This window comes from Crocuta crocuta, unplaced genomic scaffold, assembly GCF_008692635.1.
Source record: "Crocuta crocuta isolate KB4526 unplaced genomic scaffold, BGI_CrCroc_1.0 scaffold59, whole genome shotgun sequence".
Taxonomy (NCBI): domain Eukaryota; kingdom Metazoa; phylum Chordata; class Mammalia; order Carnivora; family Hyaenidae; genus Crocuta; species Crocuta crocuta.
The window spans coordinates 3,353,007-3,379,115 of NW_027551578.1; the positions used below are offsets into that span (position 1 = coordinate 3,353,007).

The 26,109-nt window shown below is 46.9% G+C and overlaps 1 protein-coding gene across 4 annotated transcripts in view; it reads right to left on the reverse strand.

Moving 5' to 3' along the window:
• Window positions 1-26,109, reverse strand: part of SIPA1L2 (signal induced proliferation associated 1 like 2) — a 177,764-nt gene that overhangs the window by 17,179 nt on the left and 134,476 nt on the right. For all 4 annotated transcript variants that reach the window (XM_077751641.1, XM_077751640.1, XM_077751638.1 and 1 more), the window contains exons 12-17: window positions 24,624-24,724; window positions 24,194-24,297; window positions 22,503-22,891; window positions 13,853-14,077; window positions 11,619-11,772; window positions 9,321-9,540 (exon numbers count right to left, since the gene is read on the reverse strand). In XM_077751641.1, the coding sequence (XP_077607767.1) occupies window positions 9,321-9,540; window positions 11,619-11,772; window positions 13,853-14,077; window positions 22,503-22,891; window positions 24,194-24,297; window positions 24,624-24,724 (1,193 nt within the window). The remainder of the gene's footprint in view (window positions 1-9,320; window positions 9,541-11,618; window positions 11,773-13,852; window positions 14,078-22,502; window positions 22,892-24,193; window positions 24,298-24,623; window positions 24,725-26,109) is intronic.

Sequence of the window (26,109 nt, forward strand, 5' to 3'; positions counted from 1 at the left end):
ACAAAAATGGTGCCGGGGCTGCTCTGCTGACTTAATGAGATGCCTTGATCCCTGGCAAAACCAGAAACCCCTTGCCGTCCAGTATAGGTTTGCCTCCTTTGTACACATGAACCTTTTAGGTTTCTTCTTTTTCACTTGTCGTCACAGGACTTGAAGTGTTTATGTCATCGATAATACTAGTTGTTAGAACTCACTAGCATCTGAGGATAAATTTTTTTCTCTTTTTTTTTTGAGAAAGAGAGAAAGACAGAAACCATGTGGGGGAGGGACAGACAGAGAGAGAGAGAGAGAGAGAGAGAGAGAGAGAGAAAATCCCAAGCAGACTCTGTGCTGTCAGCATGGGAGCCTGATAACGGGGCTCAAACTCATAGATCGTGAGATCACGACCTGGGGCGAAATCAAGAGTTGGGCGCTTAACCGACTGAGCCACCCAGGCGACCCTAAGGACAAGATTTTTCAAAGGCTTCAACTGGGCTTTCTCTGACATGTCTTTTCTGAACCTGCCCCAAACGTGGCATGCAGCTGCTTGTGAACACATCTGCCTAATGAGACCAATCAAAATAATGACCACCTGGCTGTCTCAGCCTGCAATTACGTTAAGTAAGGGGCATAATTAACCCGATGCACCTGTAATTTTTGTTCCCACACCCTTTGGGGGGAGCTGTGAAATGCTGGCATCTGGACGGACAGAGAGTGTGGTGGTGTTTGACCCTGAAGGGCGCTCACGGTCTTCTGCCATCTTGATACCTTCACATGCCAGCTCTCAGCCCACCTTCACCCGGTGCAGTGCAGCCAGTCAAACTCCTCTATTTTCAGCACTACCACATTTAGCTGTGCGAATATTCCAGCAACCTGGTCCCAGCCCCCATTGTGAAGGGAGCCCAGTTGTGGAGCGCTCACAGCGCCCTCCTCCCCTGACCGGGTTCTCAGGCACCCAGGAAGGCAGACATGGGCAGAAGCTGGGCTGAAGCCCCTTGCAGACCTCAGGCCTTTTAGGGTTCAGGTTCAACCCCTGAGGCAGAAAAGGAAGGAAGCCCACAGATTTTCAATCACTCGCCAATCACTTTGTTTCTCCAACACGCTGGCTACTTTGCCTGAAGCAGGTTTTCCAAAGCTAAGTGTAGAGGAATAATTATTTGACTAGGTGGCAGTTACTTTTGTCACTGATTTGCATGTGACTAGAGCTCTTCAGGACTGAGGTTAAGAGTGTGCAGCCCTGGAAGGGTACACCGGGTAGGCTGGAACCTTTGTTCCCCGGGGCACCCCCTGCCCCGCCCCCACTTGTCCCTCCCGCAGCCGTGAGCTCAAAGAGCTACCTTCGGAGTGCTCAAACACCCACGGAGCACTGACTGTAGGGAGCCCTGACAGTCTTCGGTCAAAGATGAATGCTTTGACTATTCCTGAGTGTCCCAAGATTCCATGATACGTGGCCATCTGTAATTAAGCCAAGGCACAAATCTGAATCCTGGTGGCCAGGACACCGAAGCTGAGAGTGAGGGAGGGAGGAAGGGGGCCCAGCTAGTCACACAGCAGGACAGGTCAACCAGCTCTGTAGGTCAGCTCGCTGCCCTGGACGCAAGTCACGCAGACCCGTGTGCCAAGCGTGTGACGGCTCCGGGATATGGGACTGTCTCGGGACGTAAGTTTCACAACCAGAGGTAAGCCTAGGGCACGCTAACTATATGGAGGACATAAAAAGTCCTCCAACTTTTATGGAGACCGGCAGGGGGGCGGGGGGCAGAAGAGGGGAAATGCAGTTTGTGATATTTCTTCTTTATTACAAATGAATGTTCCCTGTTCCCTGGTTGTGAATGAAACCTCTGTGTTGATTTGGTACTACAGGACTGGCAAAGATGATCAGTGGATTAGGAAGACTCCTTTCTCCCAGGATACGTTAGCTTATCCACGTATCTGAGATGTATTTGCTAAATGACTACTGTATGCCTAGTGGGGGGTCAGCAGGGGGAGGCAATAAACAAATCAACAAGGAAATAATACAAGTAGCCCCGAGTCTTTCCACGAAGAAAACAGGGCGATGGGACCAAGCACCGGCAGACGTGTGCCCGCAGAAGGTGGCACTGGCTGCGATGCCCACGATAAGAGGCCATTTGATGGAGAGCACAGTTCTGGTAGAAAACCTCTACGGATTTAAGTCAAAATCCATCAGTTTTCAGCACACAGGAAGGTCCTAGTGTCACCGACAGTCACCTCAAATGAAGTAAGAGCACCTACATTCTGAGTTATCAAAATGAAAAGCACCTCAATTTCTTTCAATTGCTTGGAAAAATCATAGACTTGGCAAAACACAATTTTTGTTTATTTATTTTTTTGGTCTGAGACTCCAAGTCACCAACAATCCTTTATAATGTCCTTCTTGGATGTTAAGTTATCACCACTGCCATCACCCACATGGCGCTTCCCTGGCATCTCCTATGGTCCAGGGACCACCACGTACCATCTGACCAGGAAGACACAGGTCACGCCCTCGGGGAGCCCGGTCAGCAAGCAGATGAACCCTGCTGGTGCTGGGCTGGTGGGGGTTTGGGGCGGGTACACAGCATGGCGGCTGAAACTGGATTGTTTCCTGAGCTTTACAGACGCGGAAGAAAAGGCACCCCTTGTCTTAGGTATCGAAGCCTATTATTGCCAAAGCTCATGTTACATCAGGAGCGTGCCCTGCTCTCTCAGCCCATTCACAGGAGACAGTGGCCTGTGGAGTCTGAACGGTGGCTAATGTCTAGACACAGATGCCTGGCTCCTGCTCTCGGGCCTAGATGCTAACGTTGTGGCTTCCTGTTTGTTTATCCACAGCCAGAAGGCACAATGACCGTCTGTATCAAGTCTGCCTTTACTTGTTGTTATAAATGCCAAAGAGCCTTCTTTCTGATGGTCAGACAGCTGAGGTCTGGCAATTCCTCTCTAAAAACCAATGGATATTTATTACAGGGGAGATTGGGAACCTTTGAAAAAGAGATAGTAGTGCCCTAGAGAATCAGCCAGACCCTGCCTCTGACGGCCCCCGGGCACCTTCTGCAATGCCAACTTGGCCAGGGTCACCTCCTGCCTGTTAGCAGCTCTAACTACCTGCACTCCACGCACTGGGCCTATGCCTGGGTCTGTAGCATCGTGCGTGAGTACTGAATTACAGGGAAAATACTCATTTGATGAATTCTAAACTCTCCCTGATCTTTAAGCTTCAAGGGGTATCCTTTGGGAGGTGCTAGGTCAAAACTAGAGGATTTGGAAACATGCAAAAGTTAAAGTCTGTTCTTATCTTTTGAAACTTATTCCTTGGATGGCTTTCATCTCCACACACAAAAAAAGAGAAAAACAAAAAACAGGGATTCTTACAAAAGACCCCAAATAGCCAAAGCAATCTTGAAAAAGAAAAACAAAGCTGGGGGCATGGCAAATCCAGACTTCAAGATATATTACAAAGCTGTACTAATCAAAACCGTATGGTATTCTCTCTCTCTCTCTCTCTCTCTCTCTCTCTCACACACACACACACACACACACACACACACACAGAGCAATGGAACAGAACAGAAAGCCCAGAAATAAATGTACAACTATAGGGTCAATAAATCTTTGATGAAGGAGTCAAAAATGTGTAATGGGAAGAAGTCTCTTCAACAGATAGTGTTGGGAAACTGGACAGTGGCATGCTGAAGAATGAAACTGGACCACTTTCACCACACACAAAAATAAACTCAAAGTGGATTAAGGAACTAAATGTGAGACTTGAAACCATAAAAATCCTAGAAGAGAGCATAGGCAGTAATTTCTGTGACACCAGCTGTAACAACATCTTTCTACACAGGCTTCCTGAGACAAGGGAAACAAAAGCAGAAATAAACGCAAAAAGCTTCTGCACGGCAAAGGAAACTATCAATAAAACAAAAAGACAACCCACTCAATGGGGGAAGATGTTCGCGAATAATATTATCTGATAAAGGATGAGTATCTAAAACAGGCGAAGAACTTACACAACACCAAAGAAAACCAAATTATCCAATTAAAAACTGGCGGAAGTTTCTGTCTTCATGGGCAGAAGACATGAACAGACATTTCTCCAAAGAAGACACAGAGACGGCCAACGGGTATGTGAAAAGATGCTCAACATCACTGATCATCAGGGAAATGCAAATCAAAACCACAATGAGGTTATCACCTCACACCTGTCAGAATGGCTCAAATCAAATACACATGCAAAAACAAGTGCTGGCGAGGAGGCGGAGCAAAAGGAACCCTCCTGAACTGTTGGTGGGGATGCAAACTGGTGCAACCACTGTGGAAAACAGTGTGGAGGTGCCCACCAAAATTAGAGTCTCCGTATGATCCGGTATTTACCTGTAGAATAAAAAAACACGAAATTGAAGGGATACATGCACTCCGATGTTTANAGGAAAACAGTGTGGAGGTGCCCACCAAAATTAAAAATAGAGTCTCCGTATGATCCAGTATTTACCTGTAGAATAAAAAAACACGAAATTGAAGGGATACATGCACTCCGATGTTTATAGTAGCATCGTTTACAATAGCCAAGGTATGGAAGCAGTCCAGGTGTCCATTGATTGGTGAATGGATAAAAAAGATGTCGTATGGGGCGCCTGGGTGGCTTAGTCGGTTGAGTGTCCATTTTTTTATTTTGGCTCAGGTCATGATCCCAGGGTTATGGGATTGAGCCCCGAGCTCCATGCTGAGCATGGAGACTGATTAAGACTCTCTCTTTCTCTCTGTCCCCCTGCATGTCTTCCCTGCTCACAATCTCTCTCAAAAAAAAAAAAAAAAGGGAAGAAGAAAAATAAGATGTGGTATGTGTACACACACAAACACACGTGTGTACACACACACACACGCGCGCACACACACACACACACACAGAGTGGAATATTATTTGGCCATAAAGAAGAATGAAATCTTGCCATTTGCAACAACATGGACGGATCTAGAGAGTATTATGCTAACCAAATCAGGGGAGTCAGAGAAAGACAAATACCATATGAATTTGCTCATATGTAGAATTTAACACACAAAACCAACTAAGGAGAAAAGAAAAAAAGGCAAACCAAAAAGTAGACTCTTAACTATAGGGAATAAACAGATGGTCACCAGAGGGGAGGTACGTGGGGGGGATGGGTGAAATAGGTGAAGGGGATGAAGAATACATTTATCCTGATGAGCAATGAGTGATGTATAGCCTTGAATCATTCTATTGTACACCTGAGATTAATATAACACGGAATGTTAACTNGTAGGGGGGGGGGGGGGGGGATGGGTAAAATCAGTAAAGGAGATTAAGTGTATACTTAGTGCCACATGCACTGAGTGATACAGAGAATTGCTGAGTCACTCTATTGTACCCCTGAAGCTAACACGGCACTGTATGTTGATACTGGAATTGAAATACAAGAAAAAGGAAAAAAATTAAGAAAAGGAAAACTAAGGGGAGCAGCAGTAGTTTTAGGAAGGGAACATGAAGGATATAAGCCTTCTTCCCAGGCAGTAGTATTTAGATAATAAAGGCCTTCATATTATTTTCTTGAAGCCTCACTTCCCATTTCAAATATTGTTCAATCTTAAAGAAGACTGATCTAAAAAAATTTTTTTTAATGTTTTTTATTTTAGAGAGAGAGAGACAAGAGTGCGAGTGAAGAAGGGGAAGAGAGAGAGGGAGACACAGAACCCGAAGCAGGCTCCAGGCTCTGAGCTGTCAGCACAGAGCCCGATGCGGGACTTGAATCCACGAACCTCAAGATCATGACCTGAGCCAAAGTCGGTGGCTTAACTGACTGAGCCACCCAGGCGCCCCTTGAAGACTGATTTCTTTAATCAGCCATTAGGCAGTTCTAGTCAGTATGTATTCTCTTATGATATTTTGCAGATATGAGATTATTGGTATGTCTTGTTATTTTCTGTCTTAATTTGTTTTAAAACTGCCCTTTATGGCCTTCTTTGTGATAAACATTTAAATGGCAAAATTTTTATAATAAACATTTATGAAGAAAACAAATAACACAAATTAAAAAAAAAAAATCAGGAACTCTCATTAAACATGCTGTGACCCCACCAATGCTTTGGGGACTACATTGAATAAAGCCAAGTACCCAACTGGTCAAGGAGAAAACAGATACAGTGAACATTTATCAACGTCACTGGTTATCTGGCCTGTGAATGGTGCGTCCAAATGTTCACTTTCCATTTTCTTCTTTGTGGGCCACAAAAGCAATTTTCTTCTGGAATCCAGTAATAATGAAAACAAAGACCCTAAATGCAACGCAGAAACATTTTCAGAAATATTTTCAATTACTTCATCAGGCCATATTTTTACACCTCCATGGTGAAGACCTAATGATACAGCACATATCAGGGACTTCTTCACGGGAAATCTATCCGAATCATGACATGAATCACATCCAAAATGTGTTTGTGAAGGACCGGTCTCACAAGGTTGAATTAAGATCCTGATCTCCAGAGAAGAAAGAGTCTGAGACAGGTTCAAATGTGGGACATTTACTAGCTAAAAATATCTGAACGAGAAGCCTGTGACTCTAATAATAATTACCTGTGGGAAAGCTCCTGCAATATGTACTGTGCAAAGATGAACTTGCTGACCCTTTCTCTGCACTTACTCCAAATTAGGAATCCGTTTCTATTAGTGACTGATTCTCTCTTTGAGGGTCCTGAGGTGGGAATGCTGGAGTTTTAAAGCTTAACGGAAGCACACGCCTGCCTCCCTCTTTCCACGTGGCTGCTAGAAGTTCGATGGAACTAACCTCCCCCCTGCAAGCTTTCACATGAAGCTAAGTCTCTGGGGCTAAGAGAAACAACTGGTCAACCTCAACGAGTCTTCATTTCTTGTGCACACATCTGTTGTTCCAGTTCTGAACTACTCTCAACGAGTGGACTCCTCTTCCAGAGGCTCTGCCAAGAGACCGGAAACCACAGAAAGGGAAGAACGACCACAAATCTGTGGAGGAGATTAAAAAGTAACCACCGTGCACGTTAAGTGCAGTGCGTCAGACACATCAGCACAAATTACTTCCAGTTCCCTTATCCATGTTGTGTCATTTCCCTCACGGAACCGCGAGAACCTTTTCCGCGTAGTTTCTACAGGAAACTAAAGTCACATTGCCAAATAAGGTTTCAAGAGAGAAGAGCCAATGGCAAGGACCATGCTCACTGCTTTCCCTAGGGAAGTGAGCAGTAAAGACACATAAGGCAGTTTTGAACTTGAATCGTGAGCAAATAATGTACCCTGCCTGTGTCCTACTTGTGCAAATACCAAACAAGGATGCAGGTCTTCAGTAGGTAGGTAGATAAACTGTGGCACATCCAGACAATGGAATATTATTCAGAAGAGAAAGAAACTATCAAGCCACGAGAAGATGTGGAGGGAAGAGCCAGTCTGAAAAAGCTACATAGTGTATGCTGAGCATATGACATTTTGGAAAAGGCAGAACAAGATCAGGGGTTTGGGGGAGAGAGAGATGATCAGGCAGAACACAGAGCATTTTAGGGCAGTGAAAATACTCTGTATGATACTACAGTGGTGGAAACATGTCATCTGACTTTGTCCAGACCCACAGCAGGTAGAACATCAAGACTGAATCCTAACGTAAGCAAACACTGGATTCTGGTTAATGATGACGTGTTAGTGCCGGTTCATGGATCCTTGCAAATGTATCCCGGGTGGGGGATGCTGATTGAGAGGGAGGCTGTGTATATGTGGGGGCAGGGGTTTCTGGGGACTCCCTATGCCTTCTGCTAAATTTTGCTGTGAACCTAAAATGGCTCTTAAGAAAAAATTAATTAAAAAACAGTTGAGTAAAGAAGGGCGCCTGCGTGGCTCAGTCAGTTAAGTGTCCGACTTCAGCTCAGGTCATGATCTAGTGGTTTGTGGGTTCGAGCCCCGCCTTAGGCTCTGTGCTGACAGCTCAGAGCCTGGAGCTTGCTTCCGATTCCGTGTTTCCCCTTCTCTCTGCCTCTCCCCTGTTCATGCTCAGTCTCTCTCGGTTTCTCAATAATAAATAAATGTTAAAAAAAAAAAAAGTGAAGTTAAAAAAAAAGGACACATCTTTCACAATAAAAGCAGTGAAGGGTAGAATATAAGAATTACATCAATGCACAGGCCGCAAATTTCATGACCACACATCAAGCATTTTAAATGAAAGAAATAACATTTGCAAGAAAATAGTTTTACTGATTTTACGCATGCTTTCAAGAGGACATTAAAGTTACCTATTTACAAAAAAGGAAAAACATTTAGAGAAATATTAGGTTATTAGAATATGTCTGACCTTTCATACAGTTATCAAGGAGTTTAAAGGTTTCTTCAATTTAGGCAAATGGACTCGTGATAATAGGCAGGATATTATGTTACTTAAAGAAATAGATTAAGGATTTTATGAGACAAGGTTCATTTCCAATTATGTCATACATTAGAAGCAGCATTATTAGAAGTTTTATTTCATTTAGCCTGAGATTTCTACACATATTATGAAGTTCAAATTGGTTCTAAAGATAATGCTTTATATGAAATAAGAAAAAAAAACCTGATAATGAATGTATTTCTGATTAAATCCTTAATCTTCCTGTACACTAGAAATTAAACTATGAAAAAAAAGGAAATAAAGCCAGAGTGAAAAAATTACCACCCTTAAATACCGACACTGCGTAAAAGTCAAAGATTTCAGGATCTGAAGGAAGATCATGTAGAAATTATTACCCAGCTAATCTGTGGCCCATAAACTGGAGTAAACCGGATATAGAATGCATGAGTGAGGAGCACCGGGTTATACCGCCACCCGCGGGGAAAGCCAGGTTCAAGAGCCCCAGGTCCCGATGCCCATCTACCACCTTGTCCATCACCCGGTACCGAACATCAGGGACACAGGGAAATAGAAGCCTGGAAAACCAAACCTTCCTCCTTGCTTGTTCCCCAATGGAAAATCTACCTCTTGTGCCACTTCTTCCTTAATAAAATCAGGTCTTAGATATTTTATTCTTTATGGCTGGTATACATATATATCATGTATACACAGACCTTTTATTAATATATAGAGTCATGACTTGATAAAAATGTTTAATATGGGTTGCTCAATATTCTTCAAAATTCACACAGTATTGCTCAACTTTTAAAAAGTGTCCCCTCTGAGGCTTTCACCATATGCAAACATTTTTTAAAAAAAGGAAAGAGGGGCACCTGGGTGGCTCAGTTGGTTAAGCGTCCAACTTCGGCTCAGGTCATGATCTCACGGTTCGTGGGCTCGAGCCCCGCATNCCCGGGTACAGAAGCTCAGTCCCCGCACACTTACTTCTCAGGCTCCCCATGCTGGGCGTGGGGTGGGTGCGGGGCGGCAGCGTGCTGTGGTAGGGAGGGGTGGTGCTGAACAGGATGTCGTTGGGCAGGGCTTGGTCAAGTATTGAACTTCGCGAACTGCCGAACGAAGACCCCCTCCGATTGCTGCATATGCTCTCATCAGAGAGGGTGCGGTAGAGCGAGCGCCTCGGAGACAGGTTCCCATAGAACGAAAACTGGGGGGAGGGGAAGGCAGACATGAAAGAGTTGAAAGCATGGAATTTATCTGACTAAATCCAGCAGTACAAGTACCACCGTGATAGCATCTCTGAGTTCTCCCTAGGCAGGCAGGCGGGCAGGCATAAAGCATTAGCTCAGGAATGCTGAACCAGGCATGTGGGTCATCTAGGCAAATACGCCAGGGCTCTCATACAGTTACTGGATTTGAATCCTTTCCTCCTTTGACATTCTGTGAAATATTATCATGAATTAGACAAATGCAGCTTTATTAATTCTGAAATGTTAAATGGAAACTGCATGACCTTACAACGTTACCAGGTCCTGGAAATAGATCAGGTTGCCATTTCAGGCACCGTTATTCAAAAGCACACATAGCGCGGGCTTGATTTTAATTTGAAAGGACTACGTTTTAATATCAGGCAATTTCTGTATCAATCCACTTCACGGGAGGTTCACTCTCATCCAAATAATAATAAAACCGACTCTGAACACTGAGGCTTTCTAGGTCACAAAAATAGGTTCAAGAAAAAATGGTTATCAGTCCAGGAAGATCTTGTCTACTTCAAAGTGATCACCCACAGGAGTCTATTATAATTGCTGAAAACGTAGCTAAAGTAATCGATCGCTACCGGATTCAAGGGAACCATTGAACTCATTGTGTTGACTCACAGACAGGGTAGGGAAGATTCTTACTCAGGAAACAGTAGTCGAATACTCGAGAAAAATGAAATCAAATCTGACTTTCCAACTTCTTCTGCCTACCGAACCACATTCCTTTTCTATAAACAATAGTAAAAGCCAGAATGTTTGCATCAGACAAATACAGAAATGGCTATTTACATTTGTGAGTGCGGCAAGAGAGCTAAAAATATTTCTATTGTATGTGTTCCTTCCATTCTGTCTGGTCCGTCCAACTGATGAATGGGAACTGGAATGTGTGCTGACTACAAAGTTAAATTTACACCATGAAAAGAAGGTGATTTGTCTTAGAAGAGGGGCAGGAAGCCCTCACGTCAAGGAGAAGTTCATTTCTATGCAAAGAAAAGCTATTTGCCCCTTTTCACAATAGTCTGCACCCAAGCTTATACAGTACCGTATATATGATTTGATACAAGTTTAGAAGGAAAAAAAGGCTCATAATGATTGAGTTCTTCTGGGATTCCCTCTTCACACACACCAGCAGGCTCTTCAGAACATGATTACAGGCGCATTAGATTAAAGCGGCTTTGAGGTAGTATCTAATTAGAGTGTTATTCTAAGAACACAATTAGGTTAATTGCAGTATTGTTTTATTATAGAGAAGACAAAAGTACACAGACTTGGTGTTTACCCTGATCACAGTCAACACGGCNNNTGAGAGAGAGCACTGGATTAGAAAGGAGAAGATCTGGCTTCCATCCTGGACTCCGACACCAAGTATTTATATGAACTTCTCAATTTCTCCACGAAGGGACCCAGGAACTTGCAAAAAAGAGGAGACTGAGCTCAATTCCCCACAAGTTCCTTTGAATACTTTCCATTACTCAACAAAGTGGTTTAAGAGACCGTAATAACAGTGAAGCTACAACTTGCAACAATAAGTAATCTAACAGTAGCTGGGGACTGCTTCGGGATGAATGAAGGTGTGCCACTGACCGTGAGGTTGGCTTGGAAGACTGACACACGGCCTTCCCTTGCAACCGATGCATAGTTTCATAGGGTGTGGTGCACGACAGTGTCCGGCTTGGAGCAGAAGGTAGATTTCAGCAGCAAGTCAGGTGGTATGGATTTGGTAGCTACTGTCTCTGGTCACCCAGAATGTGACGGGACTAAGAGGCTGTGCCTGTGTTATTTCTTATCTCTGGTACAACTCTGTGATGCTCTATCCATGCCAGAAAGCTGCCCTTCCTAACCTCCCCCAGGCTCGCCCTGCTTACAGACAGACAAAAAACCCTGAAAACGGTCAGCCACGCACAGAGTAACAGGTAGAATCATGAGAGAGAATGCCCAAGGTGGGGTTCTGGAAACTTCTGAGACCCTTCAGACTTTTGTTCAGTATTTCTGGTAACTTCAAAGCCTCATGAAAGTCACTAACCTTTCTTCTCCCCTCCTCCACCAAGGGGCTATCAGGAAGCATCAGTTTCAGGAAATCTTCTTTGGACAGGACATGCTGAGTTTCTGCAACGGCACCCCCCACCACGGTCTGGTGCTGGGTTCCCGTGGACAAGATCTCCATCTCACCGTATAGCCTGTTGAAATAAAGCAGAGAGGAAATGAAGAAGGACGGGCCAGCCCATTTGTAAAGTGCCTGTAGCCTGAAGGATTAAACTCTGCTGTTTCGACCACCACGTACTCATATGCACGCTTCTTAATTATTAAGTCAGGTCATTGCCGCATTTGCTCCAGACCCCCATGTCATTTTACATCTGTGAAATGAGCTCAACTAGAAAGGTAGATTTCTGAATAATTCAGAATCAAATCAGATCCCCGAAGCCCTGGATGGGAAAAAATACAGCCCATTTTTTTTTTTTAAAGGCCGTGCTTTTCTTTCCCCAATCTGTCAGAAAACACAGTTTCAATAATTCATCAGAGATTATCATACGTCCTTTGCAGGAACACCTCTCCTCGGGTTTCTCAGAAACTCGAGAGAACCTTCCTCTCGCGGGCAAACAACCACACCGCCCCATCTCACCTGGGCGACACAGAGAGAGGCACCCGAGGGAGCCTGAAATTTAAGAGTAATCGATTCAGGCGTGTGCCAAGCATGTTTTATTATTGGCAATTCTGCAAAGCCGTTTGGATAAATAAAGCAGCTGTCTCCCTTCATTAACAGTATATAAAAATGTATTTACGAACAACAAAAGACTGTCTAGTGGAATTATTATTTTCAGCTCTTTTCCAGGGAGAAAACAGAGAAAACCAGGGACTCATTTTTTAAAGGTTTACTCTGGAAATCCAATCTGAGGAACGAAACCTTTCCTGAGGACACAGCAGATCATCAGTGGCTGTCCCGTCAGCAGAGGTGAACGGTCCTGGCCACAGGATCTGAAACGTAAGGACCTAGGAATCCATGGCCCAGGGCAACAGAGGATGCCCTGGATGTTATTGTCATGAGTCACAGAGGTGACTTTATTTCAAAAGCAAGGCCATCTTGTCACAGTCTGACAGTTCACTGGGAAATTACCAGAGTAAGGAACTCACGCAGTCATGCTCGAAATGAACAATGATTACCTGGAAGTTTCTCTGGCTTTTGCTTTGTTTCTGAGGTAGGTCAGGTTCAATCAATGCCGGTTCCACGATATGATTTTAATGTTTATTTGTTTTTTGAGACAGAGACAGAGTGCAAGCAGGGGAGGGGTAGAGAGAGGGACACACAGAATCTGAAGCAGGTTTTAGGCTCTGAGCTGTCCGTGGGCCTCGAACTCATGAACTGTGAGATCATAACCTGAGCTGAAATCCAGAGTTGGATGCTCAACCGACTAAGCCATCCAGGCTCTCCTTTTAATAATAGGGAAATAGGCATGCCTGGGTGGCTCTGTTGGTTAAACATCCGACTTTGGCTCAGGTCATGATATTCTGTTCATGGGTTCAAGCCCTGTATCAGGCTCTGAGCCTGCTTTGGATTCTGTGTCTCCCTGTCTCTGCCCCTCTCCCACTCATGCTCTCTCTCAAAAATAAGTAAAAACATTTAAAAAATTAAAAAATAAAAATAAGCCAACAAACAGCGAAATAGCTCTGACCACCCTTGTTTTGCATTCTTTACTTATCTCTTCAGAGAGATAGCAGTTTCCACAGTGTTATAAAAACGGATTATCAGTATCTTTTTTCTCTTTCCAAAGAGCCACATCACTTCGCTCTCTCCCTGTCCCCACAAAACCTAACAACTGAAAGGGAAATCAGAGTCCTGGTAAAACTAGGTAGGATCCTTTCTCTTTGACGATGTCACACAACAAGTTGAAGAAACAGACTCAGGGACGCCGAGGGAATTCACATTGTCCTTGAATGTGTTTATTTAGACTCTAGAGTCACACCATCAATAGCGCATTACCGTGATTTTTCTATTGTAGGCAGTTGTTTAGATAGAAGAATAAAGAACAGGGATTTCTTTTGAACGCAAAAGTCGAGGAAAGAGAAGCCTTTTAAAGAGAAACATAAATGCCAATATTTAAGAAGATTTACAAAGATGTTTCTAGATTATTCCTTCTTAGAAGATATATTTCTGTCTGGGGGGGGGAGGGAAATACATCTGCTTAGTGTATCCCCCAAACGCGTGTAAGATTAAGGGAAGGGAAGAGCCCTTGCGTAGGGAAGAGCCGCTGGCCACCTTACCCCTGACACTCAGTCACTTCGGGGTCCTCAGGCGGTGGGCTGCCCTCTGATTTCTTCCAGCCGATGACGTACTTGCTCACTGCCCCTTGCCTGTGGTAGGGCTTAGACACGGACCCGGGGACCTGCTGGGCACTGCTGTGAGACACGATGTAGACTTTGGACGTATCCAGAGACCCGCTATTTTTGGAACAGTGAGCAGAAGGGCTTCCTGAATGGTGTGAGCCGCTGGAAAGAAGAGTAGACAAAAACTATGATACAACCAGAGTCCGGCAGTGCTGGCATGCTGCCAGGTTCTGAGACACCCCCCCCCTTACCCTCCCACCACTCCCCACCATGCTTCACCCCGGGGGGCAAAATCGGGCAGAATGAGGTAGACACAGCCATCCTTCCACCGTGGCCCTGGCCAGAGTGCCTAATTGTCCCCAGGCTGAGGATGCCCGCGTGCAAGCTGCATGCCTGTGGCTGGAAGGATGTTAAAAACAATCAGAGGAAAATCAAATATAGGCATAAGCAGCACACTTACAACTGATGCTCTGAAAGAAAGGAAACCCAAAAGAAGGTGCTCAATGTCCAGGACTGCTGGGAAAATGGTGACGCAAACCACGCCAGAGTACACGACACGCACACTGACTGGCAGGAATGGGGGCAGCTGGGCCCGAGTGCCCACCCGCTACTCGCAGGTGGGAGGATTGAGTCGGACAGTTTGGAAAGCAGCCTGGGCACTACCTGTGAAGGTGTGCGCGCGACCCAGCAATTCCGCTCCTGAGCGCACACACTGGATTAGCCCCTGCACACACAGCGGGTACCAAGGTCGACGGGACGACTGGTCGTAACAGGGCCCTAATTCCCCTAGCCTGGATCATCAGTAGTGAAATGGACTGCCAGTCAATAAAACAAGAACGGATAACAGGAAGACTCTGTGAACCAACAGACCGAGGCTGCCAACACCTCGGGTGAACCTCCCAGACATCATGTAGAAAAAGAAGCAAGTTACATAGAATACAGCAAGCAGGGTTCCAGTTTTATTTATTTTTTTTATTTATTATTTTTTTAAAATGTTTTTTATTTATTTTTAGGAGAGAGAGAGAGAGACAGCGTGAGCAGGGGAGGGTCAGAGAGAGAGGGAGTCACAGGCTGCAACAGGCTCCAGGCTCTGAGCTGGCAGTCAGCACAGAGCCCGACGCGGGGCTCGAACCCACGAACTGCGAGATCATGACCTAAGCGAAAGTCGGACGCTTAACCGACTAAGCCACCCAGGCGCCCCAACAGGGTTCCAGTTTTAAATAACGCTTATCAACAGGCAAAGCGGAACGAGGTTGCTCAGGAACACACAAGTTCAGTTAGCAACATGATGAGGAGAAGCGAGGGGAGGAGGCCCAGGAGAGGGGCCAGTGGCTGCCTCCAGGGGGGAGAGAAGGGGCTGTGAGCAGGTGCGAACACAGCAACACCAACCCCGTATCTGGTGGTTGTATGGGTGGCTGCTGTATGGTCACGTGATGCAACAGCAACAAAAAATATTTAAGTGACAGAAGCCCTAAATAAAAAATTTAATTTTTAATTTTTATTTTTTAAAAGTGTTTTATTTATTTTTGAGAGAGAGAGAGAGAGAGCGTGAGCAGGGGAGGGTCAGACAGAGAGGGAGACACACAATCAAAAGCAGGCTCCAGGCTCTGAGCTGTCAGCACAGAGCCCGATGCAGGGCTCAAACCCACAAACCATGAGATCATGACCTGAGCCCAAGTCGGACGCTCAACCGACTGAGCCACCCAGGCGCCCCTTCCCTACCAAAAAAAAATTTTTTTAAGTCAGTGGTTAAGCTAATAAGACCAGAGGGACTCCGCACTGACGGTATAACCACCTATAGAAATATCAAAGCCTAAAGATCTTTTCTTTATTCAGGAAGACTGACAACATAATGTTTTATAACAAATGAGTAAAACCAGACTCTAGGGAGTTGTTTTACAAACATAAAAATAATGTAAATGTTTAAACTGTAGTTATGTTGCCAGAATTCAGAAAGGCAGGAGGGCATAACTTTCAGACAAGTTGACACACAGGTGCCCTTTTGAGTATCCTGGGGCCGGACTGGCTGGATCTTCACACCAGCTCTGTCACTTAGCAGGGTGGGACCCTGGGAAGCTTTCGTAAGCTTAGTTTTCTCATCTGTAAGAGGGGCTGTAACAGTGCCTACCCTCAGAGGACTGCTCCAAAGACTGTGTGAGTTAATATTAGCGAAGCACTTAGAACAGTGCATGCCACAGGGTAAGCATTATAGAAGGTCCATTTATTTAGTGATGCGCGCAAGAACTATCTGGGGCGCCTGGGTGGCTTAGTCGGTTAAGCGTCCGACTTTCACTTAGGTCATGATCTCACGGTTCGTGGGTTCGAGCCCCGCGTCGGGCTCTGTGCTGACAGCCAGCTCAGAGCCTGGAGCCTATTTCAGAGTCTGTATCTCCCTCTCTCTGACCTTCCCCTGCTCACGCTGTCTCTCTCTCTCTCCTAGAAATAAATTAAAAAAATGAAAAAAAAAAAAGATCTATACGTAGGAGTACTTGCTATTCAAAGAGTTTACCAGAGGGTTCATGGGTGGAAGGCTTTCTTGTATGATGAAATATTAACCTTATGCTGAAACCCGATTAGCACCTATCTATGTATACAGTAAGTATCCTACAAGGCAGGAAGTAAAAGAAAAAAAAAAAGTCCAAAATGAAGAATGGTTATCAAAATGGACTTTTTATAAATAATCAAAAGGAAGGAGGGTCACAAAATAAACCAACTAATTTTTGAGGATTTACATGTTGGAGGGACTGGGGTATATGAAAAATTAAAAAAACAAAACAGGGGCGCCTGGGTGGCTCAGTTGGTTAAGCGTCTGACTTCAGCTCAGGTCATGATCTCACCACTCCTGGATTTAAGTTCTGTGTCGGGCTCTGTGCTAACAGCTTGGAGCCTGGAGGCTGCTTGGGATCCTGTGTACCCTCTCTTGGTCCCTCCCCTGCTCGCGCTGTCTCCAAAATAAACAAACATTAAAAAAATTAAATAAAAAAACCCAACAGAACAGAAGAAATAAAACACCTCATTTACTACTATGAAGTAACTTAGCTACTGGTTGTGTGTCTAGTGTTCCTGAGTGTGACTCAAAGCTCCTTCAGTTTGGGCTCTAAATTGTGGATTCTGGGGGAAGGTGTGTCACTGCCTTCCCATGCCCTGAGCTACCCTAGGAAGAAGCAAGGAGCACTGAGAAAGGGAGCTTTGAACTCTTCCCATTTCCTGGGTGATCACCTCCCAACCTGGAAACTCTGTATCCGGGCAATNTTTAAGTTCTGTGTCGGGCTCTGTGCTAACAGCTTAGAGCCTGGAGGCTGCTTGGGATCCTGTGTACCCTCTCTCGGTCCCTCCCCTGCTCGCGCTGTCTCCAAAATAAACAAACATTAAAAAAATTAAATAAAAANTCTCTTGCTACATATATGCCTCTCTGAGCTCCTTGAGAATCCGTTGCTAACTCTCTATCCTACACCTGTATTGTAGTGTAGATTTCCTAAAAGTAAGGACACTCCCACATGGGAACAACAGGACTGTCACACTCAGGAAATCACACATGAGTGCAACACTATCACCTAATATACAGTCCATATCCTATTTCCCAGCTGTTCCCAACAATGTCTATGGCTACAGTTTCTCCACTCAGAGCCCGGTGAAGGATGGTGCGTTGCCTTTAGCTCTTGTGAGTATGGTGTACGTGAAAGCCTTTGATTACCCCTGAGATGTTACATCGTTAAAGTTGTAGGGCACCCAAATTCTGGGATAGTTAATATGCTGCGTAAGCCACTCATATGTCCTCCTGAAATGACCAAAACGAACATTTTTTTGAGAATGTATTGTGGATAACAGTATCAGGGTCAGAAACTGTTATGTGTGTTTCCATCTGTTTTGCAAACATTATTTTCCTAAGTCAGACTTGATTAGAAATGCCTTTTACTCCAATAGTAAAATATTTAAACATTAAGAACAAATGTACCAAAGCGATCTGATGAGCGATATGGCAAAAATCTATGCATGGCAGCGGTAACATCACTATAAAAGTTTTCTCTGAAATGGGTAAACATATTCTAGAATGTTGGCAGCAAGCTTTTCATGAATCCTTTCCTTCTAGACTAAAGTTCTTAGTGTAGAGTTGCCCCCCCCAAGTGCCAATCACTGCTACTAAGAGAAGGGTATGAATAATGCTAAACAAGAGATGCTATGAGCTGTTCTGCAGGAGAATGCAGAACATGAGATGTTTCTTTTCTGCAGTTGGTTTATTTCACTTTGCAAATCTGTGGTTAGGCGGATACAAATCCTGCTTTGGGTTCTGAACTCTGATCTAAGTGCCCTGCCCTCCTAGAAAGAAAAAAAAAAATGGGTTTGCTCAACCAAAGGTCTGAGCAGCAGAGAAGAGGCTGCAATCCTGGTGTCCTGTTTTGGAGGACTTCTGCACACCCCTCCACCTGCCTGTTTCCGCCTTGCGCCACAGAAGCTTGTCTGCAAGAGTTTTAAGTCCTCCGTCTCTCTCCTCACAGTCCTGGAATCCAACCATATGCACAACCCTGTGCTTGCTTTCCTCCGGGACGGCTGCTGGGGAGCAAGCGTGTGCGCGCTGGGGCTGGACTACGTGGCGGTCGTGCAAAAGCAGAACCAGAGTGGGGCGCCTGGGTGGCTTAGTCGGTTAAGCGTCCGACTTTCGCTTAGGTCATGATCTCTCGGTTCGTGGGTTCGAGCCCCACGTCGGGCTCTGTGCTGACTGCCAGCTCAGAGCCTGGAGCCTATTTCGGCGTCCGTGTCTCCCTCTCTCTCTGACCCTACCCTGCTCANTTAAGAGTGTGCCATGCACTGATCGGGGCACCTGAAGCTGGAAACTGGGAACAGCTGATCCCATGGGCAGTCTACTTCTCCTGCAGAAATCGCCAGTGGGTGTAGTAATCAGTAAGCGGTGACCAGCACGCATCCTGTGGCGCCCTCCTTGTCTCCCAAATATTCCAATGCCCACCCTCTGCAAAGAAGTGTAGTGAGTGCTGTGGCTACAGAGTCAACGAGACAGGCCAAGTGCCTTCCGGACTCCAAACAGGACGCTCCAGTGAAAGGAGGCAAAGCTAACTAAGTTCTCATGCGGGGAGATACCTAACAGGCACAAACCATTTCAGCTCCCGGTGAGCGCTAACAAGAAAGTAAAGCATTGGATGGGGTACAGAGGGCGTGGGGATGGGGGCTGATCTTCGCCAGGGGGTCAACTCTGGTGGCAGCCCCTGCCCAGGCTTATTCTGCTCCCTCTCCTATGTGGGCTACTCCCAGTCACAGCCCAGGCCACCGGGCAATGGGCCTCAGCTCCCAGCCCCAATGGGACCAGAAGAGAAAGTAGGGAGCTGGTGATTATTTATTTCATCATCGCAGGCCCAGTGCGACAAGGCAGGCTCTTCAGGGTTTGCAGAATCAGGCAGAGGCTTGACTGAGCAAAATTCCTTTTCCCCCCACCCTCACAGACTTTAAATCTTATTTAAAATATTTTAAGTGTAAAATATTGAGACACCTGGGTGGCTCTGTCAGTTAAACGTCTGACTTCGGCTCAGGTCATGATCTCATAGTTTGTGGGTTCGAGCCCCATGTCGGGCTCTGTGCTAACAGCTCAGAGCCCGGAGCTGCTTCGGATTCTGCGTCTCCTCTCTCTGCCCCTACCCTGCTCCCTCTCCCTCTCTCAAAAATAAACAAACATTAAAATAAATAAATAAATGTAAAATACTAATATCTAATACTTGCAGTATTCAAAAATAAAATACGTATTTCATACATATAAATGTAATAACATTTTAAACTTTTAAACATTTAGATATTTTAAAAACTTCAAACTGTTTTAAATCTTATTTTCTCCAGTTCTGCTGCACAGGGCAGGGGACAGACAGGAGGAAGTATTCAAAAGATTCAATTTGCTGACTGAATTTCATACTGAGCAAAAGCCTACGGCGTAAGTTGAAACGTGGCTTCAAAGTCACTGTCAGCTAAAGGACCGCAAGAAAAACCCAGCCAGGTGGTAACGGCTCCCAGTCCCTCAGCATGTATCATTTCCACAACAGCTGTGCACACACTCAGTTTAAAGTGGTAGGAAAAAAGTAAAATCAATCAGAAATTCAATCTTGCATTCTCATATACTTTCTAATAGCTAAGCCATTAAATTAATGAATGCTTAAGGTATTCAAGAAAATCCACTTCAAATCCTATAAATATCCCTACCTCTATTTATAAATGAAGGTGCTCTGAAAAGAAGCTTCCACAGAAATTGTCCTTAACAGCACGACACAACTCTATTTGTCTAACGAGGTATCACGAAGTCAGCTGTTTCACGAATTGTGTAAACTCTGAATGAGACATTAGAAGGGTGTAAAATCTCGAGATGATTTCTAGAAGTATGGCCGATTTCCAACGGTCCCTGAAATTAGGACAGGAATGACGCAGGTGACCGAAGTCACTGCTAATACTTCTATATTATTTATTCATTATTAAACGTAAGTCAAATTATTAAGGAGAACTGGTAAACCGTAGTAAGAATACCTCTCTTGAAAATGATCTCCATATCCTATGCTCCATCTGCCTCAGTAGAAGAAGACCGCGTATGGGGAGCACACTCAGGACTCCCCAGTCTGGCATTCGCGCCCCCTTTGACTGGTGTAACAATACCCCGACGTCCTCGCCGCCCCTCAGCTGCCCCCTGCCTCAGAGAGCAGTGCCCTCTACCACAGTGGTTAAAGCCAAGGGGGTGTGAGGAGATATCTGGGAATGCAGACGGGAGAGTTTCTCCTAAAACCCGAGAAGATCCACACTTTCTTCCGGTGGGCAAAGGAGCGTGGGCTCGGGGCGGGGGCGGGGGGGCTGACAGGTGACACGGCCATTTTCAACCAAGAGGGTCCCCCCACTATGATTTCCAGGGCTATCACGTAGAGCCTAATGACGGAGGCAGTCCCGTCTTGGGTGCTATCGTGTGAGCTGCAGCAGCACCTTGACAGATCTGGACTTTTCCGTTATGTGACCACAATACTGCCTTTGTTGTGTGAACTGATTAGCGGAGAGTTTTCTTTGACTTGTAACATAAACTCGCTCAAGTGACACACACGGTAGGTAAGACATGGAGGAAGGTGTTAGCCACACAAGAAACGCGGGACCGCAGCAGGGAGCATGTGCGCACACGCGCGAGTCTGATGTAAGTGATTTTCCATGACTTCCAGGGAGAGAGCCGGAATGCCTGCACGCTGGCTCTGAGACTGTGACCACAGCCACCCGTTTCTGCTCGCTGACTGCATGTGGGGCTGTCTACATCGTGGCTCCAAGCTGAGACCCCTTGAGGTCCCTACCCCTGGCGGTGGCCGTGTGAGGAAGGGAGAGGGTCCGGGAGCAGCAGTGGCCTTGAGAGGGGGTCTGGGGGAAGGCTGACAGCAGCTGGGAGCAGGGTGAGGAAGCCCTGAAGGCAAAAAGGGAAATGAGGGTCGGGGCACCTGGGGGCTCAGTCGGTTAAGCGGCCGACTTCGGCTCAGGTCATGATCTTGTGGTTCACGAGTTCGAGCCCCATGTCGGGCTCTCTGTTGACAGCCCAGAGCCTGGAGCCTGCTTCAGGTTCTGTGTTTCCATCTCTCTCTGCCCCTCCCCTGCTCACACTCTCTCTTTGTCAAAAATAAATTAAAAAACAAAAAACATTAAAAAAATATTTTTAAAAACAAGGGAAGTGAGATGGCTGGTGTGGTTAAAGTCTGTCCACAGCCAACCTGAACTAACTGGATTTCTCCGTCTAGTCTTTGAAGGCAGAAATCACAAATCAGATGAGTTTTAAAACTGCTGTACAGACCTATGTCACACAGGAGTTCGAAACTACTCGTAACTGTGTATTAAACATCTACCCTTAGAATAGAATTCTGTGATATTTAGCTAGTCTTTATTTTAAAGTACATATTGTTTCACATTTATTTATTTTTGAGAGACAGAGAGAGACAGAGCACAAATGGGGGAGGGGCAGAGAGAGAGAGGGAGACACAGAATGTGAAGCAGGCTCCAGGCTCTGAGCTGTTAGGACAGAGCCCGACGAGGGGCTCAAATTCACAAACTAGGAGATCATGACCTGAGCCGAAGTTGGATGCTTAACAGCTAGTCTTTATTTAAAAAAAAAAACTGAACTGATCATCTGAACAAACTTTCAGACCTTGGGTTCCCTTTTTTGGTAAGGGGGCTTCCGGAACACAGCTCGGGGGCACGGTCTTCATCTAAGGGCCTTCCCAGCCCCCCTATTTACCGTGTGTTATGGCCTGAGTGCTGTCTAGCTTGCCGCCACTTCTCCTAAAAACTTAGGAATAGATCGGACTGGGAGAGAGGCCAGCGCCGGACGGGAACAATCAATAGCTCTGCATAGCTTTCTCTCCGATGTAAAGAAAAGGGAAGTGACACCCCACGCAAGTGACTTGCTGGGGTGCCAATTTCACAGTCGGACTTGAGAAATAAGCACTTCCTGTGAAGTCAGACGGCCAGGCACACAGGTGACAGACAACCCACCTTGCCTGCGCGCGCCATTCCCATCTCGCGCCCCTCCCCACCCCCAGCAGGACCGGGTGGCCCCCCACAGGCGCCGGGGCACACTGACCTGGAGTGGGACGAGATCTCACTGAGGTCGCCCATGCTGCCGTCGGCCGCGCCACCAGCCGAGATGGCCGGTGCGTAGCCGTGCACGGCGTACATCTTGGCCTGCTCACCGTCGGGCCCCGGGATGTCGGCCGCATCGGCCCACTGCTCGGCGCGGCTGTGGATCATGGACCTGCTGCCCGCCAGGTGCACGGGGCCCAGGACGGTGGCGGGTGCGCATGGGGCCGTGTCGATGCCGCTGTCCGTGGAGGCCCCTTTAATGTAGGTCAGCCCCAGCAGCTCTGGGTCCATCAGGTCTCCAGACCCAAAGTGCTTATCGTCGCTGTTGCTGGACGTGTTGCTCGAGAGGGTGTTGCTGCTGGAGTGGCTGGAGCAACTCTTGTCTCCGATCTTGGGAAGGAAGGGAAACGGAAAGGCTTCAAGCAGAGTCTGGACTCGGATTCTTTAGGAGCTTAGTCTCACCCAGACTCACAGCTACCGACCAGACGCCCGCCTCCGACCCTTCCCACTCACTCTTCAATGTGAGGCAACAACAGAGCTCACTGGATCGGTTTTTTTTTTTTTTTAATTTTTTAAAAGAGAGAGTGTGTAAATGGTGGGGGAGGGGCAGAGAGGGAGACACAGAACCCAAAACAGGCTCCAGGCTGTCAGCTCAGAGCCCAACACGGGGCTTGAACTCCTAGACTGCAAGATCATGATCTGAGCTGAAGTCATATGCTTAACTGACTGAGAAACCTGGGTGCCCCTAGATGGTTTTGTTTTTAAATTTTTTACCTCTTTTTAGAATTCACTTTTATTTATTTATTTTTTAATGTTTTATTTATTTCTAGGGGGGAGAGAGAGAGAGAGAGAGAGAGAGAGAGAGACAGCGTGAGCAGGGGAGGGTCAGAGAGAGAGGGAGTCACAGACTTTGAAACAGGCTCCAGGCTCTGAGCTGGCAGTCAGCACAGAGCCTGATGCGGGGCTCGAACCCACGAACCGCGAGATCATGACCTAAGCGAAAGTCGGACGCTTAACCAACTAAGCCACCCAGGCGCCCCTAGAATTCACTTTTAAAAATGCTCCTGATTTTATGCCAAAGTCCCAGACTCATAATTCCGCTCGTAACTCATTTTAAGCTAAACAGGAATCTCTTCAAGCCTTTGTCCAATTCTTTGTGCGTGAAGCATGCCAGTGTTGCCACAAGGAAGACACAAGGCAAAGAGCCCAATAAATGTCTCCAACTAAGGGGCTCATATAGACACAGCTCCTCTTCAGAGCCTGGGAAACCTGAGAAGACCTGAAGCAGCAGCCGAGGGCTGGGACCATGAGCATGAATCATGCCCTGATCTGTCACACGGTGGTTTGGCCCAGTCTCCCTCCTGCCATCCGTCAGATCCTTAAGTACACACCCCCCACCCCTGCCCGATCTTTTTAGCACACAAGGACATTCCCACGCCTATGCCTAGCCCTGTCTTCCTAAAGGCGCCTGAAACCACCGTTAGGGGGGTGTCAAGGTGGGATTCAAAGGCTATGGTGAGGCTGACTCCAGGGGAGGCCCTGAGAGAGCTAAGGGAAGGAATTTCCAAGGATTTCCAAGAGACCAGTGAAGTAGACGACTGGCTTCTGAGAGTCCCCAGATTCTCACACGATGTGTGCGGAGGTGCAGGAGGTGCAGCCACGTGAGAGGGGCTTTACGGATGGAGGACTTACGTGGGAAAGCTTGTTGGGGGAGTCTTTGCAGCTTCCATCTTTCTGCAGGGCTCTTTCCTTATAGGAACTCAGGACTTTGGACGGTGGGCCGTGCCATTTGGTTTCTGTCGCACAGGGAGAGAAGAGCAGAGTCTCTGATTTCCAGTGTTAACGAGAACGCAGAGCAACACAGAAGCTGAACAAAAAGGCCTGGAGACAAGGAGCAGGATGGTGGTTCTAGACCCTTCTGCTCTCACCAATGGATACACCCTGAGGGTAGGCAGAGCCACCGCCAGAAGGTCAAAGTTCCGTTGCTGTAGGTACCACATGCCCAACCACCCCTGCGGCGTGGGAGACCCAAGTGGGCTGGACGAAGGAACGAGTAAACAAGTGACAGGAGGCACAGAGGGGCACGGAGGGGGGGCTGTGTCCCAGCCGGGTTTCTCATTACCCAGGTGCCTGCTTCCTTCCAGCGTCTCCTCGCGCTCCCTGGCTCCTTCACACTCCAAAGGGCCCACGCCCTGGTGCTCGAGCAGCAGAGGGGACTGGCATCTGCAAAACCACAGAGCTGAGTGGCCCGCCGGCCGGGCATCCACCGCTGTCCCGGGACGGGCTTTGGGGGAGCCCTCCCCAAAAGCCGCATGCTGGCCCTGCCCCGCCAGCGGAGCCACAAGCAGCTGGAATCGGGGACTCTATGCTTTCACCGCTGGCTCAACAGAGGCGCCCGGGTGCCAGCCGTTTACAGATGTGAAAGGGGTGCCGATGCCAAGAGGCGGGAAGGCAGTCCGGGGTCAGAAAGCCTGTCCCCAGGCAGCCCAGGAGGAGCTCACGGCTTCCATTTCGATTCGTTCTGCTGTCTCTCGTGCTGAGAACAGGTGGCCCTGACCTTCTCCTCTCGCTGTTTTTAAGGAAAAGAAAGTAAGACCGTTCGCCTCCAGACTACATCCCAGTGGACTCGGTGGTATGAAAGTGCCAAAGACGGCAATGTAATTCTATGAAAGAAATAAACGAAGGGAAACTTCTTCATGCTACCGTATCTGGTTATAGATGCTGGTTTGCAGAAGAAGCCAGAAATGGTGTTTCCATTGATTAATAACAAAACCCACAGAAAGCAGCTCCTCTCTGCTTTTCAATTGCAACTCGGCTGAGAAAAATGTCTTTATGTTCTTTTAAGAACTCCCGTCTATTACTAAGGTAGGCAACACGTATAACGTACTGCAAACAGCGACGTCTAAGCCTAAACCAGGGGGTCCAGGGAGGGACACTTCCCTCTGCACCTGCAAGAGCAGTAACGAAGCTGCCGAAGCTGCCGTCCCCCCAGCGAGTCCCTTCTCTGCCCTGGCTCTTCTCTCCTCTCCACACTCAGCAGTATGTGCAGAAGATAGATGCTGCAGGAGTGCCACCCTCGCCCCCTTCGTCCCTGGATTTGCTGGAAGTTTCTCTTGAGTTTCTCTCTCTGTCAGTTCAGCATCTGCAGTCCCCAGGTGTCTTGAGGCTCCACCTGACCTGCTGGCTCCTGGACGTCACACTCATACACACATGCTACAGGGGACGGTCCCCAGCTGCATGTATGAGCAGCCCCCCAAACCCCCACCGTTCTCAAACAGGAGGCAGGAGAAGACGGTCATGTGCTCCACCTGCCTTCTCTGATGGGGGGCTGTGCCTCAGAGAAAAAGCACTTCCAAGAGAGGCTGTGAATTTGCTCCTCGTCAGCAATTTAAGTGAGGGGAAAACTCCCGACGGCCACTGCCTCTGGAGTCCCCAAACCCTTCATTTGCAGAAAGACTTTCCTTATGAAGGTGAAAAAACAGACAGGCTCAGAATATGGACAAATGAGCTCTGCATACAGACACGATGAGCTTTCTGGCCTGGATGAGGGACTTCTGAGAAGCCTGCCTGGCATTTTTATCCTCTCCCCCCCCCGCCCCCCCGCCGTC